Here is a 20,411-nt window from a genome sequence, read left to right as displayed (position 1 = left end):
TGAATTGTCATCCAACTCGTAATTTCAAGTCATAAACTCGGGCATCTTGCTTGAGCTCCGACTTTCTGACCTGAAGATCACTGGCGTCATGATTGGACCCCGTATTTTTCCTTGTTCTCAGTTGTGTTGAACGCACCATTAGGCTAGAAAAAAATGTGTGACGTAGAAGCCAAGATGGCGGCCCCCCTCTCCACGATGAAATTTTGGAAACCGGGTAAGCGCAATATTGTTAAATTAGACAATGATTGCATGCATTTGGTCGTTTCACGTAAAACGTATATTAATTTGTGCATGTGAATTAGTGCGTAAGACATTTATTGCAGATAACCAACGTGTTTTCCCGCCTGCGTTGTGTTATTATCGCTAACGTTACTGCTGTGGTCCATTGTCATTGATAATAGATAGTTATAACGTTAACAGGTTAACTGTAACGTTAGTAACTAGTTACTGCTATCTTGAGGATTGTGAATGTATTTAAGTTGCCCAACATGACAAAATATACGTTGTCAAGCCGCATTGGCTAGGGTGTAAAGGGGTGTAGCTAGCTAACTAACCAGCTAGCTAGTTACTATCATTTGGTTCCCGCTCGGTTATGAATAAGGAGGTACGGGGGATTTTGCACGTCCCTTTGCAGTAAAAATATATCTATAGCTATACTGGCCTGTCATCATATCAGGCGTTAGTTATGTAAACGTTAGCTGAATCCAAGCTGTCAGCAGTATTTCACTATGCAGATAAACAATCTGTGGTATTAGGTCATCTTATCAATGTTGTATTTGTTTCATTGCGACGTTGATTATGGTTGATCATGAATTTACGCCGATCTTTGATTATACTACGTCATCATCGTCTGTCTCTAAGGTTCGGAGGCCCCTGGGATATCGGAGGAGCGGCATGTCACGACAGAAACGACAGGCTCCCCCATAATTTTCAACCCTCACACCGCGTTGTCCATCGAGAAGCAGCGACAGAAACTTCCTGTTTTCAAGGTTGCTCATCAACTCTCATTAGTAAAGTGTTTTTTATTGTTTCTACTAAAATCATAGGAGCCCTGTTGACATGTCTGCCATGTTGTTTTCAGCACAGAAACAACATCCTCTACTTGGTGGAGAGTTACCAGACAGTGATCATCGTAGGAGAGACAGGATGTGGGAAGACTACACAGATCCCCCAGGTTTGGATAAGCTAATATACAGTAGCCAGGCTTGACAAGGACAGAGTTGGCTCAAGCAGCAGTTCATATCTGGCTAGTTCGAACTAAATATGAAGGGTTTTGACCATTCTCATGAAGTAGGACATATTAAAATAGAAGTTGGGGTAGGGGAACACTTGACTCATTACTGTGGAGAATACTATGCACACCCCAGTCTTCCACTAGCGAAGCGGAGTTGTTTTGCAGCCAGTAGAACAGCCTCCAGGCAGGACACTGCAGCAGTGGACTGATACCCTTCACACAGCTTCCTTCTCACGGAGCGGGAGAGTGACCTTGTCCGCTGCTTACTAGCCATTTTCTCTTCTATGCAACCAGGGTTCGGAGCAAATCAAGTGGGACTTAATTTCTGCTGAGTAGGCTGTCCTACACTTTATATTGATGCCCCTCGCTCTCTTTCTCTCTCACACTCCTCCTTGTCCTCTGTCTTTCTCTTGCTCTTCTGCATCCCACTCTTCCCCTCTCTCTTCCCCCTTCCTTTCTTTCCCCACCTCAGTATTTGCTGGAGGCGGGCTGGGCAGCTGAGGGGAAGGTGATTGGTGTGACACAGCCTCGTAGAGTGGCTGCTATCTCAGTAAGTACTCCTATCTCGCTCACATTCTCCTTAAGCTCTGCTGGCCCTTTGGACTGCTTACTGCCCTGAATATCAAATAGTCCCCTTTTATCATTTTAAAGAGTTGCAAAAAACAATATAACTTTATTAAAATAACTGTATTTTGGTACTTTTTTAAGAGAGAGTTCTGCCTGACTGAGGTTGTTTCCCCTCCCTTCCTGTCAGGTAGCCAATCGTTTGGCAGAAGAGCGTGGAGCCCTGTTGGGGCATGAGGTGGGCTATACCATTCGCTTTGATGACTGCTCTGACCCCCATGCCACCCGCATTAAGGTACTACAGTCAGCCTGTCGCCATGTCCCCTGACACATAGTGGTACCATCAATTCCTTTTATTGGATGTTTTCCTTTTGTGAATTTTCTTTTTCTCTCTCAGTTCCTGACAGATGGGATGCTGGTGAGAGAGATGATGGCTGATCCTCTACTGAAGAAGTACAGGTGAATAACTTAACTAACAAACTGACCTACTATTGGCTACACAATACTAGTCTCAGACTGAATATCAATGGTGGATTCATAGTCTGGGTTCATCCTGTTTTAACCCCAGGGATCTGTCTATCTTTCCTCCTCAGTGTCCTAATGCTCGACGAGGCCCATGAAAGAACCCTCTACACGGACATAGCCATCGGCCTGCTAAAGAAGGTAGCTTCTGTGCATGTCTCCTTTAATGCTGGAATCCTTAATTGAAACGATAGCAAAGTGTTTACCCTGCCTATGTTTTGGTAAAAAGCTGAGGGATCGGCCTGGAGAAATGAAACCACTCTTAAATTCAAAGCCAGAGCTATGTATCTGAGGACTGACATCCATGATATAAAACCTTGAGTTTTGATGCTTTGCAATGTTATATTGACTTTGTTTACAAACATTGGAGTATAACAAGCTTATATTTTGCGTTTCTGATTGGGTACGACCGTTGAACTAAGCTCATCAGGCATTTATAAGTCATCTTCAAGAATCAATGGGTGTATGTTTAATTTATAAGTGAAGAAATCAATGTAGCAACTAAGGATTCACAGCACTATCTACTTCACTGTAATGTATTTACACTGACCATGCATTCAGTTAGGCTTACAATGCATCTGAAATCTATTAAATCAATTAAATAAAGCTTTCTCCTCGTTTCATCTTTCTCTAGATTCAGAAGAAGCGCAGAGACCTCAGGCTGATAGTGGCCTCTGCCACTCTGGATGCCAAGGTGATTATCTGATTCATTAAGATGGACAGATATGCTTCAGTACAGAGAAACAAAGGAACCGGGAGAGATGAGCTGATGTCATGAGAGACCACAGTGCACTGACATCTGAAATGTACTACCAAGGTAGTGCAGACAGACAAAGATGCAGTCGACTCATGAATGCGTCAGTCAGCAAGCCAGATGGGACATCAGGCTGTATTTTTTTTTTTGTCTTGTGCAGAAATGGTTTTTATGTTGGCCAACTCAGCAATTTTTGCTTCATAGGAATTTTTCAGAATTGCTGTAGTAATACTGTTCCCTGTGTAGCTCAGTCGAATCTCGCTTTAGTGACATTTACATTTCACATTTTCAAATACAGTTGGGTAAAATATCTATTTTGTCTTGGAAACAAACAACTCCTTTGTTGTGGTCATGCCAGTCACAAGCCTGTTTACCTGGCTACATCTAACCCACTCCTATGTTATCACCTTGGCTGCAGAAATTCCAAGAGTTCTTTAACCTGAATGAGACTGGAGATCCTAACAAGGATACGTGTGGAATTCTGACGGTGGAGGGACGCACCTTCCCTGTTGACGTCTTCTACACTGTCAGGTATTCCATGGAATTCTGAGCGTCTCTTCTGTCTCCAAACCTGTCCCATATGATCACATTCTACAGCCCCACATCTTTAATGTTTCATTGGTGTCCGAGTTAATCAAGCTCAGGACAGACTGAGTTGAGCATCTCCTCACATTGTCTGCGCTCTCTTTCTCTCTGTCCCCAGCCCAGTCATTATACACTGTCTCCCCTATCTCTCTGTCCCCAGCCCAGTCATTATACACTGTCTCCCCTATCTCTCTGTCCCCAGCCCAGTCATTATACACTGTCTCCCCTATCTCTCTGTCCCCAGCCCAGTCATTATACACTGTCTCCCCTATCTCTCTGTCCCCAGCCCAGTCATTATACACTGTCTCCCCTATCTCTCTGTCCCCAGCCCAGTCATTATACACTGTCTCCCCTATCTCTCTGTCCCCAGCCCAGTCATTATACACTGTCTCCCCTATCTCTCTGTCCCCAGCCCAGTCATTATACACTGTCTCCCCTATCTCTCTGTCCCCAGCCCAGTCATTATACACTGTCTCCCCTATCTCTCTGTCCCTAGCCCAGTCATTATACACTGTCTCCCCTATCTCTTTGTCCCCAGCCCAGTCATTATACACTGTCTCCCCTATCTCTTTGTCCCCAGCCCAGTCCCAGACTATGTGAAGGCCACAGTGGAGACGGTGCTGAAGATCCATGAGACTGAGGATGATGGAGATGTTCTGGCATTCCTCACTGGACAGGTGTGTTTCTCTTACGGTTTGATTTTGAGCTGGTTACTTGTTGTCATGTGACCTGTGTGTGTCCTATAGGAGGAAGTGGAGAAGGTGGTGTCTCTGCTCCAGGAGCAGGCCAGAGCTCTGGGCCGTCTCGGCATGAAGAAATACCTCAAGGTGCTGCCCATGTATGCAGGCCTGCCCTACACTGACCAGATGAAGGTGTTTGAGAGGACGCCCCCTACTGTCCGCAAGGTGAATTTCAATCTGCCTCTGTGTTCCGTCCCAATGTCCCTACGCAGTGGTCATCAACCCTGATCAATGGAATGTTAAATTAGTTGTTTTGTTACTGGGTTGGCGCAAAAGCCTGCACACCTTCTAGTTCTCCAGGACTAGGGTTGGTGAGAGCTGGTCTAGGGGTACTGCATATGATGCATGTATCACTATCAGCGTCCTAAAGAGATGCAGGGTCCAACATAAAGGCTTGTCCTCTTGTCCAGGACAAGTAAAAACAAATAGATAGATTTATTTATTGTCGGACAAGAAGAATATAGATTTAGGTTGTCCTAATGGACAATAAATAAAAAAAAATCACACATCCCAATATCAAACAATTACTCTGATCAGAGAGGCTAATAAAAAAGCCTACAGTGCCTTCAAAAAGATATCACACTAGTGGTCTTCACGGATCCAAAAAGTTGGGCCGGTTCTGAAATGGACCTGGGTATTTCCCACCCGGACCCGATATGCATAATGTTTTTAAATATAGGGAAACGCGTTCCGAACGGACCTGAGGACATCTAGACACGTTCCATATTGTCCTAGGTGGATTCCAGTCTGCTCCGAGTGAACAAAGCAGCAGAAAAGCTACTTTATTAACCAGATCTGATAAAGCACAAGAGGAGGGAGAGAGGTACCACTCTATCAGATGGGGGAGGGGGCAGACTGTGAGCGACTGACAAGGGGAGGAGAGACAGCAACCAACCAAGTTGACTCGCGCTATAATAGACTAAGGACTGCCATAGCTAGGTTATTTATCATCAAATATGATTTCATAGTACCTGTCTTGGACTGCATCGAACCTGGAGAAGCTAGTTAAGCTATCTAGCTAGGCTAACTGATGCTGCAGTTCATACACTTTCTCATCTCAGTTACAAATAACTACATTCAGAATATTAAGTCGCAGCCTGTCTACCTGTTTGCTCTTGGTCGTTGTAGCCTATCCTTCTCTTTTTTATTCTGTTATTTTAATTCCATCTTTCACTTATTTGATATCTCCTAACTTTTGCCACACACTGAGTGATGCTCTATGATTGTAGCCTATTGCTGCTTTGATGACTTATGATTGACCAAGAGAAAGCACCGCTCTTGTGAAAAGCAAGAGCAGCAGCATAAATTATAAAATGTCGCTCTACTGCAGCAGTCGCGTTCGGATCTGTATGGGCCCTTCCGGACAAGTCAGTTAAAGTCAGACCTATTGGTAAATTTTAAAAAGCAGACATTGAATATCCCTTTTGAACATGGTGAAGTTATTAATTACACTTTGGATGGTGTATCAATATACCCAGTCACTTCAAGGACACAGGGGCCTTACTCAGTTGCCGGAGAGGAAGGAAACCACTCAGGGATTTCACCATGAGGCCAGTGGTGACTTTAAAACAGTTGGTGTTTAATGGCTGTGACAGGAGAACGCTGAGGATGGATCAAATCCACAACATTGTAATTATTCCACAATACTAATGTAAATGACCGTGAAATGAAGGAAACCTGTACAGAATAAAAATAATGCTAGTTGATTCTGTTGACATACTCGAGGCACGGTAGTGTTCAGATCAAATGGTCACGTTAGCGGAGGCAGTCATCATGTTGAAACTATTTAACCATAAAACATCCAGGTTTTAAACAATTAAGTTTGTCATTTTATGAAGCATGTCTTACCTTGTTTCAAAGTAGCCTAGCCTAAAATACGACCATAGAAATGTTGAGGGAATTACTCTACATGGCCAAATGTATGTGGACATCCTTTCAAATTAGTGCATTCTGCTATTTCAGCCACACCTATTGCTGACAGGTGTATAAAATTGAGCACACAGGCATGCAATCTCCATAGACACACTTTGGCAGTAGAATGGCCTGTACTGAAGAGCTCAGTGAATTTCAACGTTGCACCATCATCGGATGCCACCTTCCCAACTAGTCAGTTCGTCAAATTTCTGCCCTGCTAGCGCCACACAAACTCACAGAACGGGACCGCCGAGTGCTGAAGTGCGTAAATATTGTCTGTCCTCAGTTGCAACACTCGCTACGAGTTCCTAACTGCCTCTGGAAGCAACGTCAGCACAATAACTGTTCGTCGGGAGCATCATGAATTGGGTTGACATGGCCGAGCAGCCGCACACAAGCCTAAAATCACCATGCGCAATGCCAAGCGTCGGGCTGGAGAGGTGTAAAGCTCGCCGCCATTGGACTCTGGAGCAGTGGAAACCTGTTCTCTGGAGTGATGAATCACGCTTTGCCATCTGGCAGTCTGACAGACAAATCTGGTTTTAGCGGCTGCCAGGGGAACGCTACCTGCCCGAACACATAGTGCCAACTGTGAAGTTTTGTGGAGGAGGAATAATGGTCTGGGGCTGTTTTTTATGGTTCCAGTGAAGGGAAATCCTTTACGCTACAGCATACAATGACATTCTAGAAGATTCTGTACTTCCATCTTTGTGGCAACAGTGCGGGGGAGGCCCTTTCCTGTTTCAGCATGACCATGCACAAAGTGAGGTGCATTCAGAAATGGTTTGTCAAGATGGGTGTGGAAGAACTTGACTGGCCTGCACAGAGCCCTGACCTTAACTCCATCGGACACCTTTGGGATGAATTTGAACGCAGACTGTGGGCCAGGCCTAGTCTCCCAACATCAGTGCCCTACTTCACTAATGCTCTTGTGGCTGAATGGAAGCAAGTCCCCGCTGCAATGTTCCCACATCTAGTGGAAAGCCTTCCCAGAAGAGTAGAGGCTGTTATAGCAGCGAAGGGGGTCCAACTCCATTTTAATGCCCATGATTTTGGAATGAGATGTTAGACAAGCAGGTGTCAACATACTTTTGGTCATGTAGTGTATTTTATAACACTTAATATGACATTGAAACCAGTATTTCTCTAACCGGAATGTTCTATTGGTTTTAAATCAATGTTATTTTATTGTCCAGCAGCCAAAGGCATAATCCTAGTCATATTAGTAAACCATGCTAGTTGATGATAATCCTAGTCATATTAGTAAACCATGCTAGTTGATGATAATCCTAGTCATATTAGTAAACCATGCTAGTTGATGATAATCCTAGTCATGTTAGTAAACCATGCTAGTTGATGATAATCCTAGTCATGTTAGTAAACCATGCTAGTTGATGATAATCCTAGTCATATTAGTAAACCATGCTAGTTGATGATAATCCTAGTCATATTAGTAAACCATGCTAGTTGATGATAATCCTAGTCATATTAGTAAACCATGCTAGTTGATGATAATCCTAGTCATATTAGTAAACCATGCTAGTTGATGATAATCCTAGTCATGTTAGTAAACCATGCTAGTTGATGATAATCCTAGTCATGTTAGTAAACCATGCTAGTTGATGATAATCCTAGTCATGTTAGTAAACCATGCTAGTTGATGATAATCCTAGTCATGTTAGTAAACCATGCTAGTTGATGATAATCCTAGTCATATTAGTAAACCATGCTAGTTGATGATAATCCTAGTCATATTAGTAAACCATGCTAGTTGATGATAATCCTAGTCATATTAGTAAACCATGCTAGTTGATGATAATCCTAGTCATATTAGTAAACCATGCTAGTTGATGATAATCCTAGTCATGTTAGTAAACCATGCTAGTTGATGATAATCCTAGTCATGTTAGTAAACCATGCTAGTTGATGATAATCCTAGTCATGTTAGTAAACCATGCTAGTTGATGATTATCCTAGTCATACAGTGGGGGAGAAAAGTATTTGATCCCCAGCTGATTTTGTACGTTTGCCCACTGATAAAGAAATGACCAGTCTATAATTTTAATGGTAGGTTTATTTGAACAGTGAGAGACAGAATAACAACAAAAAATCCAGAAAACCGCATGTCAAAAATGTTATAAAATGATTTGCATTTTAATGAGGGAAATAAGTATTTGACCCCTCTGCAAAACATGACTTAGTACTTGGTGGCAATCAGAGGTCAGACATTTCTTGTAGTTGGCCACCAGGTTTGCACACATCTCAGGAGGGATTTTGTCCCACTCCTCTTTGCAGATCTTCTCCAAGTCATTAAGGTTTCGAGGCTGACGTTTGGCAACTCGAACCTTCAGCTCCCTCCACAGATTTTGTATGGTATTAAGGTCTGGAGACTGGCTAGGCCACTCCAGGACCTTAATGTGCTTCTTCTTGAGCCACTCCCGTGTTGCCTTGGCCGTGTGTTTTGGGTCATTGTCATGCTGGAATACCCATCCACGACCCATTTTCAATGCCCTGGCTGAGGGAAGGAGGTTCTCACTCAAGATTTTACGGTTCATGGCCCCGTCCATCGTCCCTTTGATGCGGTGAAGTTGTCCTGTCCCCTTAGCAGAAAAACACCCTGAAAACATAATGTTTCCACCTCCATGTTTGACGGTGGGGATGGTGTTCTTGGGGTCATAGGCAGCATTCCTCCTCCTCCAAAGACGGCGAGTTGAGTTGATGCCAAAGAGCTCCATTTTGGTCTCATCTGACCACAACACTTTCACCCAGTTGTCCTCTAAATCATTCAGATGTTCGTTGGCAAACTTCAGATGGGCATGTATATGTGCTTTCTTGAGCAGGGGGACCTTGCTGCAGGATTTCAGTCCTTCACGGCGTAGTGTGTTACCAATTGTTTTCTTGGTGACTATGGTCCCAGCTGCCTTGAGATCATTGACAAGATCCTCCCGTGTAGTTCTGGGCTGATTCCTCACCGTTCTCATGATCATTGCAACTCCACGAGGTGAGATCTTGCATAGAGCCCCAGGCCGAGGGAGATTGACAGTTCTTTTGTGTTTCTTCCATTTGCGAAGAATCGCACCAACTGTTGTCACCTCACCAAGCTGCTTGGCGATGGTCTTGTAGCCCATTCCAGCCTTGTGTATGTCTACAATCTTGTCCCTGACATCCTTGGAGAGCTCTTTGGTCTTGGCCATGGTGGAGAGTTTGGAATCTGATTGATTGATTGCTTCTGTGGACAGGTGTCTTTTATACAGGTAACAAACTGAGATTAGGAACACTCCCTTTAAGAGTGTGCTCCTAATCTTAGCTCGTTACCTGTATAAAAGACACCTGGGAGCCAGAAATCTTTCTGATAGAGAGGGGGTCAAATACTTATTTCCCTCATTAAAATGCAAATCAATTTATAACATTTTTGACATGTGTTTTTCTGGATTTTTTTGTTGTTATTCTGTCTCTCACTGTTCAAATAAACCTACCATAAAAATCATTGACTGATCTTTTCTTTGTCAATGGGCAAATGTACAAAATCAGCAGGGGATCAAATATTTTTTTCCATCACTGTATTAGTAAACCATGCTAGTTGATGCATCAATAGATCTCCCCTTAATTTCGAACTGATATATTAATCTGTGGGCTTTTGAGAACGGTGTTTTCCTGCTAATTGCATTTTTTAACATTTGTGCATAATCTACAGCAGGGTTAGCCAACTGTCGGCCCGCGGGCTGGTGTTGGTGTTGGAGACCCTTTTCCAGGGGTGGGGGTAACGTGACGGGTGATTTGGACAAGTAAAACGTCTGTCCTAATTATCTGAAGGACAAGTGGCAAAAAAAAAGTTAATGTCAAGCCCTCAGATGGCCAGATTGGAGTTTGTGTCAAAGAATGCTTTTATACCTCCGCTTGGACATAGGACAATAATGGGTATACAGTAAGCTTCCTGAAGAGTACCAAGCGATGAAAACACTTTTTGCCACAGGATGAAATGATCTATCAGAGTGGCTGATGCATGTGCTTTATAGTCAATTCACGATGTACAATTCCCCGTTGCAAAGCCTTGTATTGGATGTATAGGAGTGGGCGGTCTATGTTAAAGTGCTCTCTCTGGTTCTCTAAGGTGGTGGTGGCCACTAACATAGCAGAGACGTCCATCACCATCAACGGCATCGTGTTTGTGATCGACTGTGCGTTTGTCAAGCTGCGGGCGTACAATCCTTGCACTGCCATCGAGTCGCTGGTGGTCACGCCCATCTCCAAGGCCTCAGCCAGTCAGAGGGCAGGACGAGGGGGACGCAACCGAGCCGGGAAGTGCTTCAGACTATACACAGGTGTGTATGTGTGAGGGAGGGGGGGTCTCTGTGTGTGTGTTATCGGAAAAGGCCATCGGTGAGGGGGAAAAAAGTGTCAAGGTGGCTCTAAGCTTGCTCAGATCAACAATGGAGAGTGAATGACAGCAGGGGAAGGGTGTGGAAGGCAGCCTTGTACTGCGGTGTGTGTTCTGACCTGTCTGTGTGCTCTAGAGGAGGATTTTGAGAAGCTGCCTGCATCCACGGTTCCCGAGATGCAGCGTACCAACCTGGCCCCTGTCATCCTGCAGCTCAAAGCTCTGGGCATAGACAATGTGCTGCGATTCAGCTTCCTCTCTGTGAGTCCATCCAATACAATGTGTGTACTTTGTTTTGAGCACTGTAATCTCGGGTTTACTCAGATCTAAAATCTTTTGGAATTTGATCAGATGCTGAAGTAGTCTGTACATAAGATTAAGAGCACTATATAAGGCACACAATTCTGAAAGATGGTGAATTGACTCAAAGAGCACCAAGACTGGTTGTCAACAAATTATTAACTTTGATGGCCTGCGTATTAAACTAACTTTATAATTGTTCCCACTCTAGCCTCCTCCAGCCCAGTCCATGGTCCAAGCCCTGGAGCTGCTCTACGCCCTGGGGGGTCTGGACCAGTATGGTCGTCTGACTGACCCTATGGGCGTGCGTATGGCAGAGTTCCCCCTCAGCCCCATGTTTGCCAAGATGCTGCTGGAGTCAGGAAACTTTGGCTGTTCCAAGGAGATCGTTACCATAGCAGCCATGATGCAGATCCAAAACATCTTCATGGTGCCAGCCAATCAGAAGAAACCAGCGGTGAGTGTTGCAGATGTCGTCATGTTGAATGCCCAGTCTAAAATGTTCTGTTGTGCAGATCTGTATGTCTGTCTCTGTCCTTCGAGACTCCAAAGCTTTTACCTGTGTCTGAGAAGCACGGCATCTACCATCCTAATCACCTCTCGTCTCCCTCTCTGTCTGCATGTCTCTCTTTCTCTCTCTGCTCCCATCCTCCTCCCTCCTCCATAGGCGCGTGAGCATCGCAAGTTTGCTGTGGCGGAAGGAGATCATCTCACCATGCTCAATGTGTACGAAGCCTTCATCAAGGTGGGCACTGCCACTGTAGGGGCCACTGCTGGGAATGAAGCCTTCCGTTTAGCAGTGAACAACCTGAATCTTTTTATGTGAAGATGGTCCATGAACAGCAAAGCACTCTGATGAATGATATAATATTTTAGATTGATATCTTTTCAGGTCTTGGCGCTAAAGATCAGCTTTACTAAGCATTTGCATTTCTGAAAACTATACTGAACAAAAATATAAACGCAGCATGCAACAATTTCAAAGATTTTACATATTTTATTTATTTATTTATTTTATTTCACCTTTATTTAACCAGGTAGGCAAGTTGAGAACAAGTTCTCATTTACAATTGCGACCTGGCCAAGATAAAGCAAAGCAGTTCGACAACATACAACAACACAGAGTTACACATGGAGTAAACAACATACAGTCAATAATACAGTAGAAAAAAAATAAGACTATATACAATGTGAGCAAATGATGTGAGATAAGGGAGGTAAAGGCAAAAAAAAAAAAATATAAGGACATCAGTCATTTTAAATAAATTCATTAGGCCCTAATCTATGGATTTCACATGACTGGGAATACAGTTATGCATACAGATACCTTAAAGGTTGGGGTGTGGATCAGAAATCTGGTGTCACCACCATTTGCCTCGTGCAGCGCGGCATATCTCCTTTGCATAGAATTGATCATGCTGTGGAATGTTGTCCCACTCCTCCTCAATGGCAGTGCAAAGTTGCTGGATATTAGTGGGAACTGCAACACGCCGTCTTACATGTTGATCCAGAGCATTCCAAACGTGCTCAATGGGTGACATATCTGGTGAGTGTGCAGGCTTCATCAGCTGTCAGGGTGGCTGTTCTCAGACGTTCCCGCAAGTGAAGAAGCCGGATGTGGAATCCTGGGCTGGTGTGGTTACTACGTGGTCTGTGGTTGTAAGGCCGGTTGGACGTATGGACACATTTTCGAAAAACGATGTTGGAGGTAGCTTATGGTAGAGAAATTAACATTCAAATCTCTGGCAACAGCTCTGGTGGACATTCCTGCAGTCAGCATGCCAATTGCATGCTTCCTCAACTTGAGACATCTGTGGCATTGTGTTCTGTGACAAAATTGCACATTTTAGAGTGGCCTTTTAGTATCCCCAGCACAAGGTGCACCTGTGTAATGATCATGTTTAATCAGCTGCTTGATATGCCACACCTGTCAGGTGGGTGGATTTTCTTAGCAAAGGAGAAATGCTCACTAACAGGGATGTAAACAAATTTGTGCACAAAATTTGAGAGAAATAAGCTTTTTGTGCATATGGAACATTTTCTGGGATTTTAGCTCATGAAACATGGGACCAACACTTTACATGTTTATTTTTGTTCATTGTAAGTACCCTTGTTATTTTCCAGAGGGAATAAAACCTAAAACTGGTTTGTCTCTACCCCCTCTCATCCCTCTAGCACCAGAAGAGCTCTCAGTGGTGTCAGGAACACTTTCTCAACTACAAGGGTCTGCAGCGCGCCATGACTGTACGAGAACAGCTCAGACGACTCATGAATAAATTCAAGGTGCCACGCACCTCCAGCGAAGGTGCGTATACCCCACATTTCTGTCCTGTTTGTATCCTATATCTGTACCTCTTTACGGTGTTCAAATTGAACAGGAAATTGTGTTTTTGTCTTGTCCAGGTGACCCGGATGTGATCCTGAGATGCATTGTGTCTGGGTTTTTTGCCAACGCTGCCCGCATGCACCACTCAGGGTCCTACAGGTGACTACCAACTACCTGAAACACTATCGTCTGTTGCTCATTGCTTTTGCCTTAACTAAGCTCAATGTCTACAGTTAATTCATCCCCTACTCACACCTTCTGTTTCCCAGGACTCTACGGGATGACAGAGAGCTTCACATCCATCCCAACTCTGTGCTGTTTGGAGAGAAGCCTACGAAGTGGTGAGAATTTGGGTTTTACATTTGGTCCAAGGGTTCTCAAACCTCTCCCCAGGGACCCCAGATGTTGTTGTAGCCCTAAACTAGCTCAGCTGATTCATCTACTCAAGGGCATAATGAATAGTTGACTGAATCGGGTGTTCGAGCTCTGGAATAGATGAAATATGTCTGGGTGTCTCAGAGGAGAGGAATGAATCCCCTAGATATATGCGTCTAACACTGCCTTGTCCTCCCCCAGGGTTGTCTTCAATGAAGTCGTGCAGACCTCTAAGTACTACATGCGTGATGTCACAGCTGTAGAGTCCTCCTGGTTGGTCGAGCTTGCTCCCCACTTTTACAAGCAGGCTAAGGTAGGAGAAAAACACTGTCTTTCTAATACTCTACTCTTTTTGTTCTCGCTTGTTTGTTCTGAGAAGAAAATAAAAAAAGCACTCCCATAACATATTAGGGGTATGTATGTACACTACATGACCAAAAGTCCACCTGCTTGTCTAACATCTCATTCCAAAATCATGGGCATTAAAATGGAGTTGGACCCCCTTTGCTGCTATGACAGCCTCTACTCTTCTGGGAAGGCTTTCCACCAGATGTTGGAACATTGCTGCGGGGACTTGCTTGCATTCAGCCACAAGAGCATCAGTGAGGTCGGGCACTGATGTTAGGTGAATAGGCCTGGCCCGCAGTCAGCATTCCAATTAATCCTAAAGGTGTTCGATGGGGTTGAGGTCAGGGATCTGTGCAGGCCAGTCAAGTTCTTCCACACCGTTCTCAACAAACCATTTCTGAATGGACCTCGCTTTGTGCACGGGGCATTGTCATGCTGAAACAGGAAAGGGCCTCCCCCAAACTGTTGCCACAAAGATGGAAGTACAGAATAGTCTAGAATGTCATTGTATGCTGTAGCGTAAAGGATTTCCCTTCACTGGAACTAAGGGGCCTAGCTCGAACCATGAAACAGCCCCAGACCATTATTCCCCCTCCATCAAACGTCACAGTTGGCACTATACATTCGGGCAGGTAGTTATTTTCCTGGCAACCCAGATTTCAGACTGCCAGATGGCAAAGCGTGATTCATCGCTCCAGAGAACGCGTTTCCACTGCTCCAGAGTCCAATGGCGCTGAGCTTTACACCACTCCAGCCAATGCTTGGCAATGCGCATAGTGATCTTAGGCTTGTGTGTGGCTGCTCGGCCATGTCAACCCATTTCATGAAGCTCCTGACGAACAGTTATTGTGCTGACATTGCTTCCAGAGGCAGTTTGGAACTACCACTTTGCGGCTGAGCCATTTTTGCTTCTAGACGTCTCCACTTCACAATAACAGCACTTACAGTGGACCAGGGCAGAAATTTGACAAACTGACTTGTTGGAAAGGTGGCATCCTATGACGGAGCCACGTTAAAAGTCACTGAGCTCTTCAGTAATGCCATTCTACTGCCAATGTTTGTCTATGGAGATTGCATGGCTTTGTGCTCGATTTTATACACCTGTCAGCAATGGTTTATCTTAGTCTGTCTCTGATTCACTTTATATCCCTCTTGTTCTCTCTGTCTGTATCTCCTTCTCCCCATCTGTTAGCATGGGTCATTAACCAGCAAGAGATCCAGGGTCCTCTGAGCTGGTTTCTGTCCGCGCCTGTCATAACTCTGACCACTACGTCCTGGTTCCAACCCCTCACCCAGAGAGGACCAGCGTTAGGGGAACAGAGTCATGGGAAGCAGGGTACTGGGTAAGACCCGAAGAGGAGAAAGGAGAACACCCCTCCTAAACCTACACTGTGCCCCCCATCCCCATTCTGATACCCTCTTCCCCTTTATCACCCTGTACAAAGATGTATTATATATTTATTTCACATTCCACATGGTAGTCACTAGAGGGCCATTCTGAAACGGACAGAACAAATGAGCATGTACATGGGCTATTTGTTCTGAATTTACTGAAGGGTTAGGGGACCCCCCCCTTCTGCGTTTTGGCTAAGATCAAATGTAGGATCTGTTCTTATCAGTTTAATGTCTGATAGATATAGTATGGTTGGAGAGCTCCATAGTTCTGTCCTTTCCAGCATGGCCAGATAGGCCAGGTCCCATCCACACCTGTACATATAGAGACAGAGCAGGCTCGGGTCCAGGGAATGGGGGTACCATACCTGGTCCTTGGTTCCATGGTTATTTTTTTATGGCTTTGGGCTCAATTCAATCGAACCCTGTAGTATTTACGCAGTAGCTCTTTTTCCCCATGGTCAAATAAAATCCCTACCAACACCAGCTAGACTCCACAGGTAGATGCTTCCAGTTTAAGATAATCTGTGTGTGTGTATATGTGCAGTAATTTGTAAAACCAAGATGCTGTGTAAACATTGCTATGGGGGGTTTGATTTGAATTCCAGCCTCTGTTTTTACGTCGTGGCATGGCGCGGTAAATAAACGAAGACTGAGTGTGAGGATGTGAAAGTTTTTTTTGAGGGGGTGGGGGGCACAAAAAAAAAAGTGTATTTTATTTTATAATAATTTGCTCCTCCCCTAGACTGGGTGCTAGTCTCATCCTACTGTAGCTGTCAGTACCAAGGCTAGCGCTCTCCTTTTTCCAATACTTGTCTCTCTAGAACAGGAATCCCCAACTCCACTCCTGGAGAGATACGGGAACAGCAGGGTTTTGTTCCAACCCAGCCCCAACACAATAAACTACTCATGGTCTTTAGTCTGGATCACGTTTAGCTAAACCAGAAGTGTTAGGGCTGGAACAAAAGCCTGCACACCTAATGGCTCTCCAGGACCAGAGTTGGAGAACCCTGCAATCTTCAATCATAAGTGTTTTGACTCAGTGGCACAGATCTATAAGCTTGTGCCACAGATGGAAATTCCATTTAGGATTTGATGTGTCGACACAGAATGTAGCGTTCTGGGTTATTACTGTGAAAAAGACCTCTTTGCTTTTAGACAGTTACTCTACAACTCTTTACTACTGTCTATCTCAAACATAGTGGCCTTTTTAACCGTTCTGTGCCAAATGATCTAACCATATTTCACATTTCATTTTGGTATGAAATGTGCAAATAACCCATCAAGCATTTTAAGTGCAAAAGAAGCAATCAAAACTGAAAAATGTAAGTGCCATTTTTCCATACGAATAAGTGCATTCAGACATGCATATGAAGCCTAAAAAATGTAAGCATTTTATCTTTTTGAGCCATTTCTCTTCGGCCCACCACTGTTTCCCTATATCACCATTGGTTGTGGTTTGCATAAATCAGTTGTTCTTTTGTACACCATTGTCTGTGTCAAGACCAGTAATCTTCAACAGAAAGGAAGGCACACATTTTTATGGGTCACTGCTATCTTGGTTCCTTTGGATGTCCCAACCCATAACCTTAACATTTTACACTTTAACTTCAATGGGGGGGTAGGGACGTCCGAAGGATACCGGATAGCACTGGCCCATTTTAACTACGTTTCACCCCATATATTACAACAACCCCTGCTCCTGGCTTGATTTGCTCTTCCTTATTTTCTTTGTTTTTCTCTGGGAGTACTATTATTATTAGGGGGAAAAATTACCCCCAAAGCTTTAGAGTAAGAAAACAAACAAAACCATAGGACCTGCTTTCATTTCAGTAAGGTTACTGTCCTTTATTGACTTAAGTCTGCATGGTTTTAACTTTCAATTCCTTGTCCTTTCTAGGTACAATATAACTGCCTCTGAACTCTGGAAAACTAACATACCATAGATGATCCAATGCAATCTGAATAGTAGGATGACTACAAGTGAAATACTCTTGCATGTTAAATGGTAGTCTATTAAGAATACTGCTAAGATCACAATGTAGATTTGCACAAATGTAGTTGCCTGTGAGATGACTGATGTTCCTCTGTGCTGAGAATCTTAATGCGTCTGTCACAAAGCCACAGTGTAATCTGTAGTCTGTAGTTTCCCAGCTCTGTTAAGCAGCTGTATCCCTCCACATCTTGAAATAAAGCTGTATGGTCATGGGCTCAACTATGCCTGTCTGTGTCTGTTAAATGGTTTAAACTAAAGCAATAAGGCCTGAGGGGGTGTGGTATATGGTCAATATACCACGGCTAAGGGCTGTTCTAAGTACGACGCAACACGGAGTGCTAGGACACAGACCTTAGCCGTGGTGTATATTGGCTATATATCACAAACCCCCGAGGTGCTTATTGCTATTATAAACTGTTTACCAACTTTAATTAGAGCAGTAAAAATAAATGTTTTGTCATACTGATGTACTGCAGCTTTCAGCCAATCAGCATTCAGGGCTCGACCCACCCAGTTTATAATGACCATTACATCAGTGTTTAGGGGAAACTTCATCCTCCACCTGAGTCCTGTGTGAACTTACTGGTGTCCTCAATTACTGGTGCTGTAGTCTACTTGTCCAGCAGGTGTCAGTGTTTTACTGTAAACTGTTCAGTCAGCTGATCTGGAATGGTTTCCAGTCCTGCCAGTATTTCCTTTGATAGATGTTATTCCATTTAAGATTTAAAGAATATAATCAGTATTATTATGGGAGACAATGCCAGCATGTTAATAATGTAGTATGTCCAGTTTTTTTTTTTTTTAACCTTTTTCTGTTTTCCCTACTCATCCAACAATGTACTGACAATTCTTGAAGCAACCTTGTATTGGCATTAAAGACAATCTTCACGGGAATGCTCATAATTACACTGAATGAGATGTATTGTTTCAACTTCAGGTATTTTGAGTGTGTAAAATTACTAATGTAACCAACTGGATTTATCCTCCGATTAGGCAATTGGAGATTGTGGTAGGCATTTGGCTGATGTTAGGCCCTGGTGTTTTGTCTGGCTGATAAGGTTACAAATGATTTCATATTGGGCGCGCATTTAGGCATCTACCTGGCACGTTGATTGATCTCTGACCGCGGTAAAAGGGAATGTGGGTAGAGTAACCTTACAGCGGGTAGCGGAAATGTAAATAAACTCTCTGAGATGACAGTATGAGAGAGTGCGGCTGACTTCCTCGCTTAGCGCTCCAATCAGTTTGCAGTTGCGGGAAGAGCGTGCTCATGACTCCTGGGAATTGAGGGAAGCTGGCAACCTGGTCTCAGAGCATTTTGTATTATTCTGTATGTAAATCTGAAACTGCTTTAGCATGATATGTTTTGTATGGTATGTTACGAATTACAATGGCAATTCGTATATGTTACAAATTTTCAAAATGTATGAAATGTTACAAATTACAATTTGTTGTGGCTAACCGTTAGCTAGGCTAGGTGTTAGGTTAAAGAGTTAGGGGAAGGGTTAGTTAAAAAGTTATACGCAGTTGCTAAAATCTTAATGTTGTCCGTGATGAGATTTGAACACGCAACCTTTGGGTTGCTAGCTGTTCACATATGTCCACCCTGACCAACCACCCTCCTTTCATCTTTGCCTTAAGTAACCTTCTGTCTTATGTAACCATAACAAACATATTGACATTTCAATATCCCAGATTTACATTTACTATGTAATGTCTAGTCTATCAGACCAGTCTGAGGAGAAAGAGAGCCAGAGTGGTGGGTCTTCTACTAAAATGTGACCACTTGCGAAATGAACTTTAAATATGTTGTGACTCTTAAAAGGATGGTACTGGCAACCACTTGGAGTGGAAGGAGGGAGTCATGGCAACAGGCTTTTTTGTATCTTGTATGGTTTTTATTTTCTTTACCCTAACACACTTTTTTTAACGCCTGCTGCGTAAATTATCTTAACCTGTTATGAAAGTCACTTCTGATATAAACTGTATACCATCTAGTTAAACCTTTTATATGGCCCTGCAATACCTGGAAGATACCAAAGGCATGTATGTAGGCTAAATATGATTAGCCTAACCCTAAAGCTTTTCAACATGAATGCTTCCGTACAGCATATGCACTTTAAATACCCATTTTAGATTATTTATTCAATATAGAAAAATGCTGACCATAATAGTTTTATCACCAGCAAAATAATTTGTAAACCAAAAAGATACCATACCCATCTCCAAGGACAAAGTAGTGCCTGCACAGTGAAAAGGCCACTCTGTTCTGGAGAGAAACCCAGAAAAACAAACACCAGGTGTAAGTTAATGGTGATGTTAGACAATAATATAATGATACTTTTATAACAATGTGCTGTACCGTTAAATATTTTATTATCCTTTAAACTACTACTGCTGGTTGGGTGGTCATAGCCCATTATCACATTTCTCTAGTATAGGCTTCTTATCGTAATGAGCCATATCAGCAAATTGCCTGCGATAAGTCACCGGTATGATGTGTCGATAATCACTTATCGTCTCAGTTCTAGGGATTTAGTATCGATACATTTGGGGACACGCTTTCCTGAGGGAAGGGGGTAATCTCCCGAGGGAAGGGGGTAATCTCCCGAGGGAAGGGGGTAATCTCCCGAGGGAAGGGGGTAATCACCCGAGGGAAGGGGGTAATCACCTCATCAACAGGGACCGCTTGGTGTAATCGTAAAGGTGGTAACTTGACAGCCCCTGTACCCAGGTTTGAGTCCTGGTCAGGGCTACCCCCCCCGAATTCAATAAAAATGTTAAACAGTAGCCTAATACTTATCAAGAGTAAACAGGGTTCCTCCTCATTTACAATTATTTTAATTCACTTTTGACCAAACAAACAAGATGCTGCAAGGCGCTAACTGGCCACTAGCCTAATTGGAATAAGGACAATAACCATTAGCTTTAATGATCATTCTATGATGAGTAGCCTAGTTAAAAATAACCATGCTTGTTGGCA

The 20,411-nt window shown here is 43.5% G+C and overlaps 1 protein-coding gene and 1 pseudogene across 2 annotated transcripts; both read left to right on the top strand.

Annotated features, from left to right (window-relative positions):
- The first annotated feature begins 131 nt into the window (after nucleotides 1-131).
- Nucleotides 132-17,647, top strand: dhx35 (DEAH-box helicase 35). Of its 2 annotated transcripts, XR_003870687.1 has the most exons (21): nucleotides 132-214; nucleotides 862-989; nucleotides 1,082-1,174; nucleotides 1,707-1,784; nucleotides 1,989-2,093; nucleotides 2,196-2,257; nucleotides 2,392-2,461; nucleotides 2,955-3,014; nucleotides 3,493-3,605; nucleotides 4,240-4,336; nucleotides 4,406-4,564; nucleotides 10,425-10,635; nucleotides 10,828-10,952; nucleotides 11,203-11,448; nucleotides 11,659-11,736; nucleotides 13,167-13,296; nucleotides 13,395-13,476; nucleotides 13,587-13,658; nucleotides 13,894-14,005; nucleotides 15,233-15,383; nucleotides 17,333-17,647. XR_003870687.1 is itself a non-coding variant. In XM_029723881.1 (20 exons), the coding sequence occupies exons 1-20, from the start codon at nucleotides 154-156 to the stop codon at nucleotides 15,269-15,271; spliced, it is 2,121 nt and encodes a 706-aa protein (XP_029579741.1). In that variant the 5' UTR covers nucleotides 132-153; the 3' UTR covers nucleotides 15,272-17,647. The 2 variants fall into 2 exon arrangements, 1 of the variants encoding a protein (XP_029579741.1); XM_029723881.1 differs by having other exon boundaries at nucleotides 15,233-17,647.
- LOC115169029 (uncharacterized) lies at nucleotides 15,610-15,713 on the top strand (annotated as a pseudogene).
- Nucleotides 17,648-20,411: the final 2,764 nt, after the last annotated feature.

The sequence above is a fragment of the Salmo trutta genome, chromosome 30, assembly GCF_901001165.1.
Source record: "Salmo trutta chromosome 30, fSalTru1.1, whole genome shotgun sequence".
Taxonomy (NCBI): Eukaryota; Metazoa; Chordata; class Actinopteri; order Salmoniformes; family Salmonidae; genus Salmo; species Salmo trutta.
Note: the sequence above shows the minus strand (reverse complement) of the source record. Positions and strands in the feature narration are given on the sequence as shown.

Coding starts and splice junctions, on each gene's coding strand:
- dhx35 (XM_029723881.1), top strand. CDS start 154: ATGTGTGACGTAGAAGCCAAGATGGCGGCCCCCCTCTCCACGATGAAA. Junction 10,953..11,202: donor TGCGATTCAGCTTCCTCTCT/GTGAGTCCATCC, acceptor TTCCCACTCTAG/CCTCCTCCAGCCCAGTCCAT. Junction 13,659..13,893: donor GGAGAGAAGCCTACGAAGTG/GTGAGAATTTGG, acceptor GTCCTCCCCCAG/GGTTGTCTTCAATGAAGTCG.